This window comes from Podarcis erhardii (genome assembly GCF_964252035.2).
Source record: "Podarcis erhardii genome assembly, chromosome: 15".
NCBI classification, from domain to species: domain Eukaryota; kingdom Metazoa; phylum Chordata; class Lepidosauria; order Squamata; family Lacertidae; genus Podarcis; species Podarcis erhardii.
In genome coordinates, this window is record NC_138505.1 from 22,922,893 (window position 1) to 22,942,639 (window position 19,747).

General features: G+C 45.6%; 1 protein-coding gene across 5 annotated transcripts in view; it reads right to left on the bottom strand.

Moving 5' to 3' along the window:
- BICDL1 (BICD family like cargo adaptor 1) overlaps nucleotides 1-19,747 on the bottom strand; it is a 65,408-nt gene that overhangs the window by 22,911 nt on the left and 22,750 nt on the right. For 2 of the 5 annotated variants that reach the window (XM_081841868.1, XM_081841872.1), the window contains exons 3-8: nucleotides 15,720-15,836; nucleotides 12,492-12,503; nucleotides 5,626-5,772; nucleotides 3,157-3,381; nucleotides 2,345-2,563; nucleotides 770-913 (exon numbers count right to left, since the gene is read on the bottom strand). In XM_081841868.1, the coding sequence (XP_081697994.1) occupies nucleotides 770-913; nucleotides 2,345-2,563; nucleotides 3,157-3,381; nucleotides 5,626-5,772; nucleotides 12,492-12,503; nucleotides 15,720-15,836 (864 nt within the window). The remainder of the gene's footprint in view (nucleotides 1-769; nucleotides 914-2,344; nucleotides 2,564-3,156; nucleotides 3,382-5,625; nucleotides 5,773-12,491; nucleotides 12,504-15,719; nucleotides 15,837-19,747) is intronic. The other 3 variants (XM_081841870.1, XM_081841869.1, XM_081841871.1) reach the window with 3 other exon arrangements.

Consider the following 19,747-nt stretch of genomic DNA (forward strand, 5'->3'; position numbering starts at 1 on the left):
GGCAACCTCTGGCCCTTCAGATGTTCTTGGCCAAGGCATCAGGAGGAATTTTGGGAGTTGTAGTCCAGCAATACTGAAAGAGTCATAAGCTTCTCCTCCCTTTAACTGGACAGTAAGATTGAAACGATGTAAACAAGCTATGTAATTCCATGATACCTCAAACCAGCAACAGAAAACAAATGAGCTCAAAGGAGTTGAGTCAGGGTAGTATGCAACTAAATTGCTGGGAAGCGCCAACGAAAGAGGAATGGCAGACAAAATTAATGGGCTACGCAGAATTGGATAAAATGAAAGGAAAGATTTGAAATCTGCGGGACCAGAGATATACAGAAGACTGGAAGAAATCTATAAACTATTTGAAGAGCAACTGTACTCAACAAATTACGCTAGTAGGACTACAAGAAGTTTTGTAAGAAGAAATATATGAAATATTGCAAAGTAGCGAAAGAATAGAGATATTAGTTATGCGATTTAAATGTAAGAAATGTAAATTAAGTGAATAGATTGGAAAATTTTCAGATGTGATTGATGGAAGTAAAAAAAAATTATATAAGATATAAAAGTATGTTTAATTATTGTTGAAAATGATATGTTAAAAAAGCTAATAAAAAAGTATATAGTAAAAAAAATAATTGCTGGGAAGTGCCGGTGTGGGGAGTGTTGCTGTGGTCAGGTTTTGCTTCGGTTTCTCATTGGCATATGACTGGCCAGAGTGAAAAGAGGTTGCTGGGATAGATGGCCCTTCGGATAGTCAGAGGTGCCTGCTTACCTGGCTATGGAGTTGCTGCAGCTCTTCCAGGCTCTGCCTCAGTTTCCCCCTTTCGCCTTCCATCAACTCCCTCAAGGCTCTCGAATCTTCGCTCGTCTGCTTGATCTGTTCTTCTAAGGCATCATCATCGCTTCGCCGTGAGCTCTGGCAACCGCAATGAAGCAAAGAAAGAAAAGTGACATCAACAAAGGTTTGGCAAGCAGAATGGAAGAAAGGGGAGATCCAGGAGGGACCACACAAAGTTCAGTCAGGGACAGGTGACTCTGAAGGTTAATTCTTCTCAGTTTCACCTTTTCCCAGTCTTAAGTCTGGTTCTCCTCCACATTTCCACACCAGTTTGCAAATTTTAAATAGAAGTCCTCATCGAAACTCATCAGCATTTTAGTGCCACTTTCTTCCCATATACAGTGGTCCCTTGGTTCTCAAACTTAATCCATTCCGGAAGTCCAAAACCAAAGCATTCTAAAACCAAGGCGCGCTTTTTCATAGAAAGTAATGTAAAACCCCTAAAACAGCAATTTGACATGAAGTTGACTATCTAATGAGACCGTTGATCCATAAAATGAAAGTGAAAAACAATGTACTGCAGGCACACAATCAATCAATCAGTAACTGAACTGGGTTCCAAATAGTCGCAAAAACAAAAAAAAAAAGAGCCGCAAATATAAAAATGCAAAAAAAGAAGCAAAAACAGACAGACCTTAGCATAACACTCAAAACAGAAGCGTGACACTCAAACCGGAGCACGTTCAGCTTCTAAAAATAGTTTGCAAACCGGAAAACTTACTTATTTCTGGGTTTGCACTGTTTGGGTTCCAAGTTGTTTGAGTACCAAAGCGTTTGAGAACCAAGGTACCACCGTACACAGTTTTGCAAAGCAATTTTCTCCGATATAATACACCTGTATGCAATTTTTATGCACACTTTACCCTGGTATGTGCATTTTTATCCCATTAGTTGGCAGCATTGCAAAATTTAGAGAAGTGCAAATGGCAAAGGATGGCAGTGTTTGGGTTCAGTGTTTCATTCTGGAAAGTGCAAATTAGGTACTGTGGCAATCACACGGGGTCCCCGGACGTTTGACGGTCTATTGATCCCTGTGCCACCACTATGATCGCTTCCCCGCTGCCACCAACCCGTTTCTCTCAGGTACACACGGAGTCCAGACAGTTGTTAACATTAACAAATAATCAAGTTTATTTTATAGGCATGAACAAATTTATGGTTTCAGTTAATTTTTCTTGGCAGTTTCTTAATCTTAGTTTCTTTACTGTCCTATACATTCCTAACAACTTCAAACTGATTATCCCAACTATCTGTCTGACTCCACCTAACAGTTCCTCTCACTCTCTCACAACACAACTCGACCAACCCACAGACTTATCCTCCCTCTTCCTTCTCCAACTCCCAACTCTCAACTGACTTTCACACAACTCCAACTCTAACTCCTCCCCTTGGGTTCCCACTGGCCAATCACTTCACCCTCATTTAACCCTTTCCTTATGACCCACCTAGAAGGGCAAACACCACAGGTACATTTGCTTCAAATGTGAGCTTCAAATCTCTCCCCCTTACCGTGGAGTCTGTGCCATCTATAACACTTTGGATCAGCCTCTTCAGCTCGCTGAGGGCAGCCCGCAAGCTACCAGCCGGCACATCTTTGGCCGAGGAAGTTTCCGATGACTCGTCCATGGAAGAATCCGTGGACACCGCAGAATCCGCACTGTCGTTCCCTCGAAGGTGAGTGCACAAGTATCGGACCTGGCAGTAGGCCTCCCAGAGCTGGAGTCTGAGCTGTGATGAGAATGCAGAAAGGACTGTTCTAGGGAGTGCTGACCGGTGCTGATTGGGACTGATAGGGTGGAAAGCAGGGAGCCCAATACTAGGGGGCGCCAGAGCCAATGGCAGGCAGCGCCAACTAACCCTACTCTTGCCCCCATCTTCCTCCCTGCTGAGTTCTAGAAGGACAACACAGAGTCTAAGGGAGAGGCAAGCAATTGGGGCCAGCTGAGGTTGGTGGGGCAGTACCCCTGTTTCCCTAATGGACCAGTCTCCATTTGACCTGGGGTAGCACTTTTCCATATATTTCCAACAAAGAAGCACACTTGGGGTCAAGCTAGGCATGACTTTTGACACATAGCTTGTCCTTGTGGAATTGATTACCCTTCCGCCCCCAGCAAATAAATTATTAGTATTAAATATTATTGTGTGCCAACCATAAAAGAGCATATCTTGAGAAATCAAGTTGATGACTGGATGTCAAATGCAGATCAGGAACATTCAGGGAACACCGGAGTATTCGGAGAATGTGCAACACAAACATTTGGCAGATGGAGGATTTTAGGAAGGAAGTCCACTATGGCTCTACCACACACATTTAAACACACCTGTGCTGCACCCAATTCTTCTGGAGCCAAGAGTTTTGATGCTACCTGTTCTCTCTCTTGCTCCAGTTCCTCGGCCTCCATGCTCTGCTCAATCTCTGACAGCAGTGACGTGCTGGTAGAGTTGAAATTCTGGAGGCTTCTCTCCTCGCTGAGTTCATCTACCTTTAGCTGCAGTTGCCGATAAGACAGTCTCACCTCCTGAAGTTCTAGCTGGTTCTGATGCAACTGGCACAAGAAATTATAAAGATATATTCTTCATTTATATTATTATTATTATTATTATTATTATTATTATTATTATTATTATTCATCCACCCTTCACCATAAGGTCACAGAGCAGACTTCAGCAATATAAAATACAAGATAAAAACTAGTTAAAACAATTTACAATCAGAAGAATAGGGTGGGTCTTAAAATATACATGTGCATTTCATGAAAACTGCATTGTGAATGTGCCAGACACACCTCTGTGGGAAGGGATTCCCACAGCTTCACATGCCTGTATGATGCCCGTATTTTATTAGTTAAAATTAGCATGCCTTTACACCTGTTTACTGTATTCACAACATTGTGTTTTTGTTTTTAGGTAAACAATTAAAAAAACATAAATGAAGCTTTTACAACACAATCCTACCTGTCTTTTAAAAACATTGCACAGCTCCAAAACAGCTCAAACGCCCTTTATTTCAGTCTGTTTTTTAATCACTGCTGTTTCTTTTATTCACTGCTAATGTTTTAACAGCTATTGTTCACGCTTAATGTGATTTTAACTGGATGATCATATCCTTTTGTTTAATCATCATTATTGTATTTTACAAAGTTTAAAGCTGTATCCAGTTAATCTTACTCAGAGTAGACTCATTAAAAATAATGGACATGGCTGTCTTGGATCCATTAATTTCAGCGAGTCCAACTTAGGTTGGATAGAAAGCTTTGCACGCTACTTCGAAGGGACAATTAAACACTAAGAGACAGAAAATACCATATTTTTCCGTGTATAAGACTAGCCCTTTCCCCTAAAAAATAATGACAAAAATTAGGGGGCGTCTTATACACGGATACATCTCCCCCCCCCCATTTTCTTAAACCTGAGTCCCCCAAAGTAAGGGGCATCTTATACATGGGGGCGTCTTATACATGGGGGCGTCTTATAGACGAAAAAATATGGTAAATTGGGCACATAAACAAATCAATGCTACCCATAATAAATATAACTCAATACAATTTTAATGCATATTTTATCTTCTCTGTAAACCACTTTAGAGGTTATAATTACTGTTCAGCGGCATACATGTTTTTGTGAAGTATAAACTAAAATACATGTTTTCTGAACAGGAAGTCCTACTGAATTCAATGGGGCTCACTACCAGGAAAGCAGGTCTAGGATCTCAGCAGCATCCTTCGAGAATATGCAGCAGTGAAGGGGAATCTGTAGCCCTCCAGATTTCATTGGAGTTCAGCTCCCATTAACTCCGACCCACGTAGTGAATGGTCAAGAACGATGGGAGTTGTAGTCCAGGGACATGTGGAGGGACATGGGTTTCCCTTTCCTCCCACCGATGCCATACTGGTTCCTTGTGTTAACGGAGAAATCTCAGGGCTCCCTTGGAAAAAAAACAAGGACACCAGCCAGGAATACCAGAGCAAAACAGCAGCCAGTAGGCTTGGTCTTTATTGAAGATTGTCGCGACAGGACTCCCACCTGCCACAAGGTGGAACAAGATGGAAGCCCCAAACAGAAGAGCCCCCAAATTTTTATTAGTTGCTAATCCCCATATTAACCCCCCCCAAACTACATCACAGTTACATCATGAAAGGGGAAGTCTGGTGGCGGTAATCTGAGCATCCTGGACCCTGCCCCATGGTTCCCCTTGCCCTCCACCAAACACCCATCAAGTCTAACAAAAAATATATTTACATTTCCCTGTAAATTAATCAAGTTAATCACACCCTTTTGTCTTCATCTGGGTTTGTTATTTCTGGAACGGCTACCTGTCTGGCACTCAGGTATCAGGATGCCAGGGATTATCACTCAGGCAGAGGGGCTGCTGAGTAGCTGAGCTCACATGTCTATATGAATTTCTGAAGTTTTCCCAGTGAGCCAGTACATAGAGACATTTATCAGTGAATTGTTACATTTGGTATCGTGCAGCAAAGGCCCTTTGAATAGATAGGAAGAAACTGTGATGAAGTGTTTTGTGGGGACAAATCACAAAAGTGATTGTGCTGGTTTTGGTAGTGGGCTGCATGTGCATGATATCTGCTGGAGGGGCACCCCCCCAACCTATACATAAATTCCTGCAACACTAGTAAAAGTCCAGTTTGCAGGTTGCTCAAGCCTCACAATGTTACCTTCCTGTTCCCAAACTGGTGATCTAGCAGTATCGCTCAATCAAAATAATAATATTTTAAATCAGTCCCTTCCTTCCAGCTGTCTCCCCCTTTCCCCAAGCCCCTGTTCCCCCATACCTGCATGTCCTTCTCGTGACTCTGCCGCTCCAAAATCAACACGCGATCTTGAAGCTCCTCCACCGTCCCCTGAAGAAGGTTGTTTTCTTCCATCATGGCACTCAGCCGACGCTCCAGCTCGTGCTTCCTATCCGTAAGCATCTTAATCTGAAAGCGGAGGAAGGGAGGGGAAAGGAAAAGGAACCCCAAAAGTAAGTCTCAAGAGTTTGCGATTTCCCAGTCTGGAGAGAATGAGAACTCGGCCAGGTGGAGATAAGGAGAGAAATGAATGCAAAATCTATCTGCACCTGTGGTCAAAAGAGGAGTCTGCTTTCCCCCTTGCCAGAAACTTGTCTGGAGAGGCAAGAGAGAGAGAGTGTGGGGGAGGAATTTAAACTCTTAGAGAGCTGGAATGTGGGTTGCCAGGCAAAGGAGGAGGGAGGGAAGGAGGAAAGCCAGGCCGTTGTGTTCTCTGGAATTCCCAAGAGAGATAAAACGCCGGGAAAGGACGCCTTGCCCCTCTCTCAGTCTGCTCACGGAGCACCTTGCTTACACCTTCAAAGCGCAAACAGATTTGTTTATGCAACTGCTTTCCACACTGGGCCTTCCCCCCTTTTCTTTTAGGTAGTCAAATGCAGGGGAATTTCCATGATCTGGATTCCAGGTACCTAAACAGCCCCGTCAGATTTGGGAAGAGGCCTTATTGCTGCTTCAGGCCAAAGACCGTTGCTTCTTTTTCTTTTACTTTTACACCAATATCTATTTGAACTCCTCCAAGGACTTTTAAGGGATGCGGGTGGCGCTGTGGGTTAAACCACAGAGCCTAGGACTTGCCGATCAGAAGGTTGGCGGTTTGAATCCCCGCGACGGGGTGAGCTCCCATTGCTCGGTCCCTGCTCCTGCCAACCTAGCAGTTCAAAAGCACCTCAAAGTGCAAGTAGATAAATAGGTACCGCTCCGGCGGGAAGGTAAACGGCGTTTCCGTGAGCTGCTCTGGTTCGCCAGAAGCGGCTTAGTCATGCTGGCCACATGACCCGGAAGCTGTACGCCGGCTCCCTCGGCCAATAAAGCGAGAAGATCGCCGCAACCCCAGAGTCGGCCACGACTGGACCTAATGGTCAGGGGTCCCTTTACCTTTACCTTTAAGGCCTGCCAGCATCGAAAAGAGATGTCTAGAAGTCACAGGGTGCATGCCAAATCTCTGCTGGAAGAGTGTTCCACAGAATGGGACCCACAACACTAAAAGCCTGATTTCTAGTTGAGCCAAGTTGGGCCTCTAATACAATGAACAGCACTCCTCTACATGATCTCAGAGACCAAGCTAGAATATAAGGGGTGTGATGGTATTGACCCCCAAACCTTGGGTTTTTTGGTTTGTGTTTTTTGAGTAGCAGCTTGCCAGTCTTGTCTAATTGACCTCCCATCAATTAGGCCTACTGGATGATCACCACATTTTGTGCTAGCCTCCTCCCAAATTGGTGCATTCCAGCTGTTTTAGAATACAATTCCTATCAACCCCAGCATTATGTGGCTGCGCTGTTTGGGGCCGATGGAAGCTGTAGTCCAAAACATCTGGAGGCATCAAGTTGGGAAAGGCTGTTTGACACTCACACTTGTTTTAACTGAGGTAATTACTTCTGATTCTACAGAAACTAATCTGCTTTATCAGCAAAACACAATTACTCCCTGTTTGCATTCCCTCCCACCCCCTCTTTCCTCCCACTGGGTACCACATATGACTCATGTACTATTTTGCTCTGCGATAAGGACAAACCAGAGGAGAATGACCACACTAAGGAGGACCCTCTGTTGACTTTGATAAAATTGCCATCTGCAATGGATCAAGAGAATCAAGAATGGAGAAACCACCCTCTCTTTTGGGCTCGGTAGAAACAGAAGTAGCTCACAGGGACAGTCAATGTGCCAAGAGAAGGGTTTAAAAACCATTAGGAGCATAAGAAGCTTATATTGATTTAGACCAGGGATGTCCAACCAGTGGATCGCGATCTACCGGTAGATCCCTGGCTGATCCTGGCAGATTGTGGGATCCTTATCGTGTACAAAAAATTACAGGGGGGGGGGAGCTAAAAAACTCTGGGCAATCCTCCCCCCAAAAAGCTCAACAATTGTGGGCAATCCATCCACCCCACACACACTCCTCCTCCCTCCAATGACAATGGGTAGATCAGGGATCAGCCGTGGGCCGGTCCACCATCCCTCAGACCTTGTGGTGGGCCGGACTATATTTTGAAGAAAAAAATGAACGAATTCCTATGCCCCACAAATAACCCAGAGATGCATTTTAAATAAAAGGACACATTCTACTCATGTAAAAACACGCTGATTCCCGGACTGTCCACGGGCCGGATTTAGAAGGCGATTGGGCCGCATCTGGCCCACGGACCTTAGGTTGCCTAGCCCTGGGATAGCTCACTGCCAGTTTGTATTTTATACTGGGAGTGGATCACAGTCTCTTGGGAGTTGGACATGCCTGATTTAGACTACTGGCCCATCTAGCTCAGAATTGTCTATGCTGACTGGCAGGGGCTCTCTCCTTGCAGTACCTGGAGATGCCTGGGATTGTACTTGAACTACTCTTGAGGCAATGACTTCTAGTCCACACAAAAGTGCTCTCTAGATCAGTGTCTCCAGCTGCTGTTGGACTACAATTCCCATCATCCCTGGCCATTGGTCTTGCTAGCAAGGGATGGTGGGAGTTGTAGTCCAAAAACAGCTGGAGACCCAAGGTTGGGAAACACTGCTCTAGATTACATTAGTTCTTGTTTAAACATTTTTGGCCATTCTGTTGATCGCTTGGGAATTTCTGCTTACAAAAGAGCTGCTTTACCAGTGAGCTACTGCCCTTTCCCTTGACATCAGTAATGGTCCTGGCCATGATCTGAAGGCACATCTGGGGGTACCACCTTAACAAAGCTAAGCAGGTCTGGGTTTGGCCAGAGCCCGGATGGAGGACTGCCTGGAAACCACATGCTATGATGCCTGGGTTCCATGGTGGGAAACGCAGGATGAAGAGGCAAGAAAATAAATTTTTAAAAATAATAATGTTTAAGGAAGGCAATAAAAAACAGCAGCTTTCAGAGAACAAGTAGGCTTCAACTGATGTTGATATGGCCCATTGGGACTGGTAGGGTGGTAGCCAAGGAGCCCAACAGTAGGTGGTGCCAGAGCCAACGACAGGCAAAGGCAACAGATGCTAATTTTGTTCCCATCCTCCAACTCCCTGCTGAGCTTTACAAGGGCAACCCTGAGACTAAGGAGGAGGAACTTGACAGCCAGAGCTGATTATAAGAAGGTAGGCAAGTGGGCTGTGGCTAAAGGCAGACTGAGATTGGTGGGGCAGTGCCCTATTTGCCCCAATGGATCAGTATCCACTTTCTTGATGTTTCCTGTTGAGACCCTTTTCTGTCTGTGCAACCTCCAGCAGAGGCAGGTAAACAAAACCCTGTCCCAGCAAAGATACTGCAAGTGGACGGCAGACTTTTTAAAGCAAAGGTCCGAGAGTAGCATTCTCAGTACCTGTGGGGGAGAGCCAGGGAAATTTTCAGCATCCCCCAAGGTTATCCAGTGCCACTGAAGGGATTTTCTGCCTGTACGTTTTATGTTTTATTACTCACATCCATCCTGTGGTCTGTAATTCTTTAGTACACAAATCTCAGTTCACCAGTTCCAGACCTTTCCCGTTATTCAGTCTGTTTCTCACACAAGAAGGTCAAAAGGCCCCATAAAGAGTTTTTTTAAAACCCCTCAGAAATATGTAAGTCAGAGAAAATGCTAGGTGCAATATAGAGTGCAGACCGGCTTTAAAAGAACCAAAAAAATATATGTTTTGAGACATTCAGAGCTCTTCTTCAGCAGAAAGAAAAATCCAATTTTAGATACACAAGGTGTACAGCAACTGTGAAAAAGGCGTCTTCCATGTTAGAGATCATTAGGAAAGGGATCAAACATGAAATCAGCTGAGTTTTAGATGTCTTGTTAAAACTGTTTTATTTCAGGTCTTTGAACGGTGTTCTAATTTTTTAATAAACAATCTTATATTTTATGTTTAAATTTCTGAGATTTCCAATTTCTGAGAATTAGGTTTAATTGATATTTTAAATTTTGAATGTTTTCTTTTTTTATCACTGTAAGCCACTTTGTGACTTAAGACAATGAAAAGTAGTATATAAAATTGCAAATTATATAAATTCAATTTTATGGTGCAACCACACTTGGAATACTGTTTACAGCAGGGGTCATACTATGTACACGCACCTCAGATCACCACAACATCAGTAGAAACATTTTCCTTTGCCAGCGTGGTTTGATTTCAAAGCACACAGGCAAAAGAGGTGGGATTTGTAGTCATCACTGATGAGCAGCTCCCAAGTGGAACCAATCCGAGTGAGGCATGCATTTGTTGCCGGATTCAAGCCTCTCCTTGCCAAGGAACTATTAAGAGGGCACTTAAAGCTCCCAGTTGCTCCTTGGCAGCAGGGTGGGAAAGAGAGGTGCAACTTGGGTTTGGTGGTCTCAGAGGCCAAATTAGGTCCCCTGCAGGGCCTAATTAGACCTGTGGATTAGAGGTTCCCCATTACAGTGGTACCTCAGTTGATGAACAGTCCTGTTTACGAACTATTCGGTTTACAAACTCCGCAAAACTGGAAGTAGTGTTCTGGTTTGTGAACTTTACCTCGGTCTACGGACGGAATCCGAACGGTGGAAGGGCACTGGCGGCGGGAGGCCTCATTAGGGAAAGCACGCCTCGGTTTAAGAATGGTTTCGCTTTAAGAACGGACTTCCAGAATGGATTAAGTTCGTAAACCGAGGTACCACTGTACTGGTGTACAATGCTGGTCATCACATTCTAAAAAGGTTTAGAAAAGGGCAATCAAAATGATCCTATCAGGAAAGGCTACTATGTTTGGGGCTTTTTAGTTTTGAAAGAAGGCAAGTAAGGGGGGGTATTATAGAGATGTAGAAAACTACCGTATTTTTTGCTCTATAAGACACACCTTTTCCCTCCTAAAAAGTAAGGGGAATGTGTGTGCGTCTTATGTAGCAAATGCAGGCTGTGCGGCTAAGCCAGAAGCCAGAACAGCGAGAGGGAGCGCTGCACAGCACTCCCTCTTGCTGTTCTAGCTTCTGGCTTAGCTGTGCAAAGTCTCCGCAGGGCTCAGCATCCCGCTGCCCTGTGGAGGCTTCGCGCGGCTGTCCCTGGCTTTTGCAAGAGCCACACGGAGTGTGTGTACGGCTCTTGGGGGCTTTTCCTCGGGGAAAAGCCTGCAAGCGCCGCACACACGCTCCGCACGGCTCTTTAAAGGGAGCACTGAGCAGAGCCTGGGATGCATGCAGGCTCTGCTCAGCGCTCCCTTTAAAGAATACTTTTTTCCTTGCATTCCCCCTATAAAAACTAGGTGCATCTTATGGACAGGTGCGTCTTATGGAGCCAAAAATATTGTATGTCCCCTTCATGGATGACTGCCTTGTCGTGGCGAAGGGGTCTGAATAACTCCAAGAAACTATGCCATGCAGGGCCACCCAAGACGGACAGGTCATAGCCGAGAGTTTAGACTAAATGTGATCCACCTGGAGAAGGAACTGCCATACCACTCCAGTATTTTGCCAAGAAAACTCCATGGACATAAAAAGGGAGAAGCTTTGAGAAGAAAGGGAGAGTTTCCAAGGCATGCTCTGGTTCATGGGGTCACGGAGAGTCGAACACAACTAAGACGACTAAACAACAAAGAAAACTATGTATAAAAAGATACCATATTTTTCGCTCTATAAGACACACCAGACCATAAGACGCACCTAGTTTTTGGAGGAGGGAAACAAGAAAAAAAATATTCTGAATCTCAGAAGCCAGAACAACAAGAGGGATCGCTGCGCAGCGAAAGCAGCAATCCCTCTTGCTGTTCTGGCTTCTGGGATAGCTGCGCAGCCTGCATTCGCTCCATAAGACGCACACACATTTCCCCTTACTTTTTAGGAGGGAAAAAGTGAGACTTATAGAGCAAAAAATACGGTATATGAAATAGCTTGATCCAGCCCGGCAATTTTTAATGGAAGGGGTGGGAACCAGTGACCAGCAAGATGTTATTGGATTTCAATTCCCATTAGCCCCAGCAGCCAACATGATCAGAGATGATGGCAGGTGGAGTCAAGCAACACCTTGGGTTTCCCCGCCACTGTCTTAAGGTCTTTGGAAGAGAGAAATATCAACACAGATACCAAGACTTAAAAGCAATGCGTATGTCAATGATGAAAGCATCCTTTATCAATGAATTATTGTACTCAGTGGTGGCTGGTGCCCATTGGGACTGGTGGGGCAGAAGGAAGGGAGACCAACAGTAGGTGGCGCTAGAGTCAATGAGAGGCAGAGCCAACCAATTCTAGTTTTGTCCCCATCCTCCCCCCTGCTGAGTTCTATGGGGGCAACATTGAGACTAAGGAGGAGGAGGAAGCCGATAGGCAGTGCCACCCTCTGGACCGGATACAAGTCAGAAGCCAGGCAGATGGGAGCTGGCTGAAGGTAGACTGGGATTCGTGAGTAGTGCACCAGCCTCCACTGAGGGTACCAAATCCCCAACTCTTCTTGCAGACCAGCAGAGACAAGAAGAAGATGGAGGAAGCCAAGAACCCAGAGAGCTAGAGACATGAAGAACATCACAAGCATGGCATGCAAGAAATGGAGGTAGTGGACCAGCCCTAATGGACCAGCCTCCACTGAGGATACCACCTCCCCAACTCTTCTTGCAGACCAGCAGAGACAAGAAAAAGATGAAGCCAAGAACCCAGAGAGCTAGAGACACGAAGAGCATCACAAGCATGGCATGCAAGAAATGGACATGCATTTTGGACCCTAGGACTACTTCTGTACTTACTTCAAGGATTTGCTGCTCCACAGTCAAGTAGGAAGGGAACGGGGAAGGAGAGAAAGGGGAAAAGTCAGGATTGACGAGGAGAAACTAAGAAACCTAAAAGCTCAAGGTGGGGAGGGGAAACCTTTTCTAAAACAAGAAAACAAAATGCTTATCCCAGCGCTCCAACCTTTTTTAATAAACAGAGTGGGGTGGGAGCCTGTGGCCCTCTAGATCAGTCTTTCCCAACCTTGGGTCTCCAGCTGATTTTGGACTACAACTCCCATCATCCCTAGCTAGCAAGGGCAGTGGTTAGGGATGATGGGAATTGTAGTTCAAATACAGCTGGAGACCCAAGGTTGGGAAACACTGCTCTAGATCATGGGTAGGCAAACTAAGGCCCGGGGGCCGGATCCAGCCCAATCGCCTTCTGGATCCGGCCTGCGGACGGTCCAGGAATCAGCATGTTTTTACATGAGTAGAATGTGTGCTTTTATTTAAAATGCATCTCTGGGTTATTACTGGGGCATAGGAATTCGTTCATTATTTTTTTCAAAATATAGTCCGGCCCCCCACAAGGTCTGAGGGACAGTGGACCGGCCCCCTGCTGAAAAAGTTTGCTGACCCCTGATCTGGATGCTATTGGACATTCTCAGCAAGGGCTATTGTAGCAGATGTTGAGTTTTAAGGTTGTACAACAGGGGTCAGCAAACTTTTTCCGAGGGGGCCAGTCCTCTGTCCCTCAGACCTTGTTGGGGGCCGGACTATATTTTTGGGGGGGATGCCCCCCACGACTCTCCCCTCCCTTCTCCACAGCACCGGATGAGCCCTGGTGGCTGCTTACCTGTGCCTTGCAAGCGGCAGGGGCTGGCAGTGGCGGCGGGACAATGAGTGGCACAAAAGGGCTGGCTCCAGGGAGGGGCTGCTTAAAATGGCGCTCAGCCAACCGCGGCTCAACAAAGCCCATCCCCCTTCCTCCTCTAGGCAGGGTGAGGAGAAGCCAGGAGGAGGGAGGGAGGAGGCGCCGCTGCGGTGTGGGGGGGGGGGAATGGAGCATCCCGAATGATCAGAATCCCCATGCCGATCCACGCAGCTATTCCCAGACCGTTTGCAGGCCGGATCCAGAAGGCAATTTGGCTGAATCTGGTCCCCGGGCCTTAGTTTGCCAACCCACGTTGTACAATGCTGACCTAGCAGAAGCCATTTACACAAAGCTACCAGCAACCTGCCTATGCATTTGGTTGGACAACCTTCCTTCGGCACAAAACAGTTCACCTGCAGAACAAATATACTGATGAGTGACTTCGGCTTAGCACCACTGCGGGTGCAACTGTGGCACAAAGCACAAATTATAGACAAAGCCATCTTTGCATTTAAGCCAATGATGGCCAACCACCCCAGGAGGGCCAAAGAGACATTTTTGTTGCCCCAGGAAGAGTGGGGAAATAATTCTATGCTAGAAATGGCAGACACTCATATCCAGAGCTCCGGGAACAAGTGGAGTAAATTATGCAAAACTGCAACAAATATTTATCCACTTCATTTCACCTTGCTGCAATATTGGAAGGTTTTGTAGCTTTTTTGTTTTGTTTAGTAAGAGGGAAAGGGAAGAAAGACAAGGACAGAAAAGAATAAAACACATGGGTCATTGGGAAAACAGGATTCTCAACATGGTGGGCAGGATCTGGGGGCCCAAAGGAAGCTAAAAGAGAAGAGAGAAATATAGAAGCTTCTGTTCCTGCTCAAAGTTGCATTGATCCAGCCTCTGGGTTCTTTGAGCAGATATTTTATATTTACCTGTGCCATATGTTATTTCTATAACCATAAGGTCTAGAAACATGAATTAAAGTGGAGATGTGGAGAATTTTGCCAAAGGAGCAAGAACTCCGAATCTACTTCTACTCACATCCACATCTTATGTTTAAAGCACATTCGACACATATTGAAAGCACGTGGCAAACCCCCAAAGAATAATAGGAACTGTATTTTTTATCCTTCAAAAAGCTAGACTTCCAGCACACTTAACAAACTACAGTTCCCATGTTCCCTTGCCAAGGGGGCAGGGAACCAATGGGCTTTAAATGCATGGTGTGAATGTGCCCTCAGAATCCAGAAAGCAGCAGGCAGGATGTCTGAATACTTTCCCCCAACTAAAAATACTCCCTGTACATTCGTGAAAACTCCAACTCTAAGTGGTCTAGAAGGAAGATTCAGTCTACTTTAAGCTTTCATTCAGTGCAAAGGGAGTTATTCAATCCCTGCCAGCAAGGCTGACATGGAACATTCCAGAAAGAATTTAATGGTGCTGAATGCATAATTGGTCTTAATTGCAATGGTGGCCTCACCACTTCTGGAATCCTTGCAAAATGGACCATAGACCAGGGTTGGTGGATGATTCCCCCCCCCCAATTGAAGACCATATTACTTCAGGGAGAATCAATTAGGGGGTGAAACTAATGGTGGGAGGTGTTTGGAGGATTACATAGCACTCCCTGCACCACCTCATTATCTCTCACACCCTCATACACACACACACAGACACTCTGCAGATAAAGCAAACAATTCTTAGAGGAATATAGTCTGATTATGGGGCGCAGGTGGCGCTGTGGTCTAAACCACGGAGCCTAGGGCTTGCCGATCAGAAGGTCGGCGGTTTGAATCCCCGCAACGGGGTGAGCTCCCGTTGCTCGGTCCCTGCTCCTGCCAACCTAGCAGTTCAAAAGCACGTCAAGGTGCAAGTAGATAAATAGGTACCACTCCGGCGGGAAGGCAAACAGTGTTTCCGTGCACTGCTCTGGTTCACCAGAAGCGGCTTAGTCATGCTGGCCACATGACCCGGAAGCTGTACGGCGGCTCCCTCAGCCAATAAAGCAAGATGAGCACTGCAACCCCAGAGTCGTTGTGACTGGACCTAACGGCCAGGGGTCCCTTTACCTTTTTTATAGTCCAATTCTTAAAGGTGTAGAGGAAGTATGGGCCTGCAGTGTCAGGGTAGGGCATGTGTGTTTGCCTGCAGCCTTTGGGCCAACATAGGAGCATAGGAAGCTGCCTTATACTGAATAAGACCAGTGGATCCATCTAGCCCAGTACTGTCCACACTGACTGGCAGCGGCTCTCCTGCGGCTCTTCCCAGCCCTACCTGGAGATGCCATTGGGAACTGAACTTTGGACCCTCTACCATTTTGCTACGGGCCTTCCCCTCCAGCTTCTCTACCACTGCCATAGAGCATTCCAGCCATGGGGAGAACTCACCTCTGCTTGAAGGCTCTCGAGTCGTACGATGTGCTGGCTGGTCGATGACTTCTTCTCCCTGAAGTCCTCTTGGAGGACATGAACCTGCATAGAGAGCTGTTTTTCCACCTCCGATGCCTGCAAAAGATGGAAGTGCTGGGCAATCAATCAATCAATAATTGAAGGCACCAACAGTTTTAATGTAGAACTCTGCCTTATTTTGGTCTTCCCACTGAACACTGGTGTCTCTCTGCTGGCAGAATGGCTCTGTCATTATGGCTGGGCAGCTTCATATAAGACAATGACAAATCCCACGTTCCACCAGGTTAGCATTTCCAAAAATACATGATGCGCTTAAATAAGTAATTCCATCGGATGCTAGAACTTGCTACTCCTTATTGATATGTGCTGCTATAGATGGAGAATTAATGTTCTTCCATTGGGCAATGATCAAAAATCTTATAGCTGTAAACAGGTGAACTTTCAGATCTGTACTCAAAGCAGGTACATGTCGTTGGTGTAAGTCACCTAACAATACCACTAGAGGACAAAAGAGAACAGCATAAGTTGTGACGGAGCAGGTGGACAACCTAGAATCATAGAAGAATCATAGAATCATAGAGTTGGAAGAGACCACAAGGGCCATCGAGTCCAACCCCCTGCCAAGCAGGAAACACCATCAGAGCACTCCTGACATATGGTTGTCAAGCCTCTGCTTAAAGACCTCCAAAAAAGGAGACTCCACCACACGCCTTGGCAGCAAATTCCACTGTCGAACAGCTCTTACTGTCAGGAAGTTCTTCCTAATGTTTAGGTGGAATCTTCTTTCTTGTAGTTTGGAACCATTGCTCCATGTCCGCTTCCCTGGAGCAGCAGAAAACAACCTTTCCCCCTCCTCTATGTGACATCCTTTTATATATTTGAACATGGCTATCATATCACCCCTTAACCTCCTCTTCTCCAGGCTAAACATGCCCAGCTCCCTTAGCCGTTCCTCATAAGGCATCGTTTCCAGGCCTTTGGCCATTTTGGTTGCCCTCCTCTGGACCCGTTCCAGTTTGTCAGTGTCCTTCTTGAACTGTGGTGCCCAGAACTGGACACAGTACTCCAGGTGAGGTCTGACCAGAGCAGAATACAGTGGCACTATTACTTCCCTTGATCTAGATGCTATACTCCTATTGATGCAGCCCAGAATTGCATTGGCTTTTTTAGCTGCCGCGTCACACTGTTGGCTCATGTCAAGTTTGTGGTCAACCAAGACTCCTAGATCCTTTTCACATGTACTGCTCTCAAGCCAGGTGTCACCCATCTTGTATTTGTGCCTCTCATTTTTTTTTGCCCAAGTGCAATACTTTACATTTCTCCCTATTAGAATTCATCTTGTTTGTTTTGGCCCAGTTCTCTAACCTGTAGCTCTCCAAATGCCCTCAGCCCCAGCAAGCATAGGACAGAGAAGATGGGAGTTGTAGTGCTATAGGTTCCCCATTCCTATTGTAATGGAAGTGTCTTCCAAATTCTAAGGTCCCTTGGCTGACTGATGTAAAGTACAGGGTTGCATCCTAATTTCAGTTTGACACTGGGTCTGTCTAACTCTAATTGTGTATTAGATGAGGTGTGGGGAACTCTGACCCTCAAGGTATTGCCGAACTACAATTCCCATCAGCCCCAGCAAGTGTGGTCAATGGCCAGGGACGATGGGAGTTGTAGTTCAGCAACATTTGGAGGGCTAGAGCTTTCTCGCATCTGCATTAGACACTTAAACAACCAATCACACTTGATAAACCCATGTGGAGAAATGTCTTCCACCTCAGAGTGCAGAAGCATCAAGGTCCCCCAGTACTGAAGGTTCACAGGAATAAAGCTTTGGGGATAGCCACTTTCCTGCAGGGTTGATGTTGCTTTTTAAAAAGGAAACAAAAAGTGAGACCGGGAATTGGTTCCAGTTATTCACAAATTGCCCTAGGATGTTCCCAAAGGAAATCATTACCATTCTGTTTTGCAAAAAGTAAAAATAGACCTCGTTTAGCGCCAGAGGCACCCATCTCCCAGCAACTAAAAATGAGATATGCTGAATGAAGAATGAAGCCTGAGCATTTGAAATAATCCATTGATAAAGAGTTGCCTGCTATATATTTTAAAGAAAAGGCATTCCCACATCAAACATGGAACCAGCCTCATAGCTGCAGAAGGCTACCCAGTGTGTTTATAGCTGAGGTAACATTTCAGCTGGGACATCAGGTTCAAAGTTTACACTTTTTATCTGGTACTGCAGGGGGAAGAACCTCAAACATGAGGGTCCTCATTACTTCCACATTTGCCCCAATTTGCAAAAACACTCCTTCTTTAGTGTTTTTGGTTAGCTGAAGGGTGTGTGAGAGTGCGTGGAAATCGGCCTACTGCACAAAAGTAGAATTTACATTCAATGCTCTGCCTACTTTTGCCCCTGACTCCTCCTGCCACTGGCATGTGGTCCCAGAAGGCTGCTCAGAAGGGAATACAGTCCTTGAGCTCTGGTTCATCAGAAGCAGCTTAGTCATGCTGGCCACATGACCCGGAAGCTGGACGCCGGCTCCCTCGGCCAGTAAAGCGAGATGAGCGCCGCAACCCCAGAGGCGTCCGCAACTGGACCTAACGGTCAGGGGTACCTTTACCTTTACAACTGATGAAGTGGTATAAAAGTGCTTAAATATACAGTGGTACCTCGGGTTAAGTACTTAATTTGTTCCAGAGGTCCGTTCTTAACCTGAAACTGTTCTTAACCTGAAGCACCACTTTAGCTAATGGGGCCTCCTGCTGCCGCCGTGCTGCTGCTGCAGCACGATTTCTGTTCTCATCCTGAAGCAAAGTTCTTAACTCGAGGTAATATTTCTGGGTTAGTAGAGTCTGTAACCTGAAGTGTATGTAACCTGAAGCGTATGTAACCTGAGGTACCACTGGATGGTGTGGAGTGCGACCTGTGCTTCTTAAATTGGTGTGCATGCAGTGCTCCCCCTGTTGGCAACAAAAATGCATTGCAGCAAGAACTGAGGATGTGCGCTGGGCTACTAAGGAGGGCAAGGCGTGGAGCCTGGAAAAGAGCTTCACTCTGACCCCAGGAAAGTGGCTTATGCACAAGTGACCTCAGTGGCTTTGTCTGCTGTACTGCAGGCAGGTGGGGGAGAGAGAGTGCCATGTGTCATGATGATGAGCTAAGTGACCATCTGTTTGCTTCTTGTGTAGATGCCAGTGCGAGTGTGCAGGTCTGTGCAGACTCAGAGTTAATAAGATTATGGTACTGATACAGGGCTACGTCTAAGCCATCTACCATCTGTCCTCTGACACCTTAAAGAAGAATCTCTGTTCCCATTTAGATGGGATATAATATAGATATAGGATATAGGATATAGATATAGGATATACACTACTGGGTCAGGTATCAAGGTTCTTTTACCATCTTGGCTGTGAGCCCTGGAAGACCTGCCCCCTGCCTTGCAGGCCTTTTCCCACCTGGCTTTGGAGGGCGGGGCCCGGACTGACTCCAGCTACAAAAGCTGAAGCTGCTGAATTAACTATTGGATTGGGGTATTGTTTAAGGGTTTAGTTGCAGGCAGGGTTGCTGCTGTTTTTGATATTATTTTTTTGCAACTTCATTTTAGATCTTGTTATGATTTGTGTGTTAATTATTTAATTTGGTTGTGTTTAGGGAAGTTTTTAATGACTGATGTTTTAATGTATTTTAAATTTTTTGTTGGAAGAGCCCAGAGTGGCTGGGGAAACCCAGCCAGATGGGCGGGGTATAAGTTGTTGTTGTTGTTGTTGTTGTTGTTGTTGTTGTTGTTATTATTATTATTATTACATTATTATTATTATTAACTTTTTGATGTCTTATATATTATTTATGGCCATTTTGTTATGCTGGCAATTATGTATTTTTGTCATGTTGTAAGCCCCCTTGAGCATGGTTTTAACTATGGAAAGGTAGCATACAAATAAAATTATGTATGTGTGTATGAAATTTACAAGGCCATTAACAACTTGGTTCCGGGATACCTCAAGGGCAGCCTGATTCC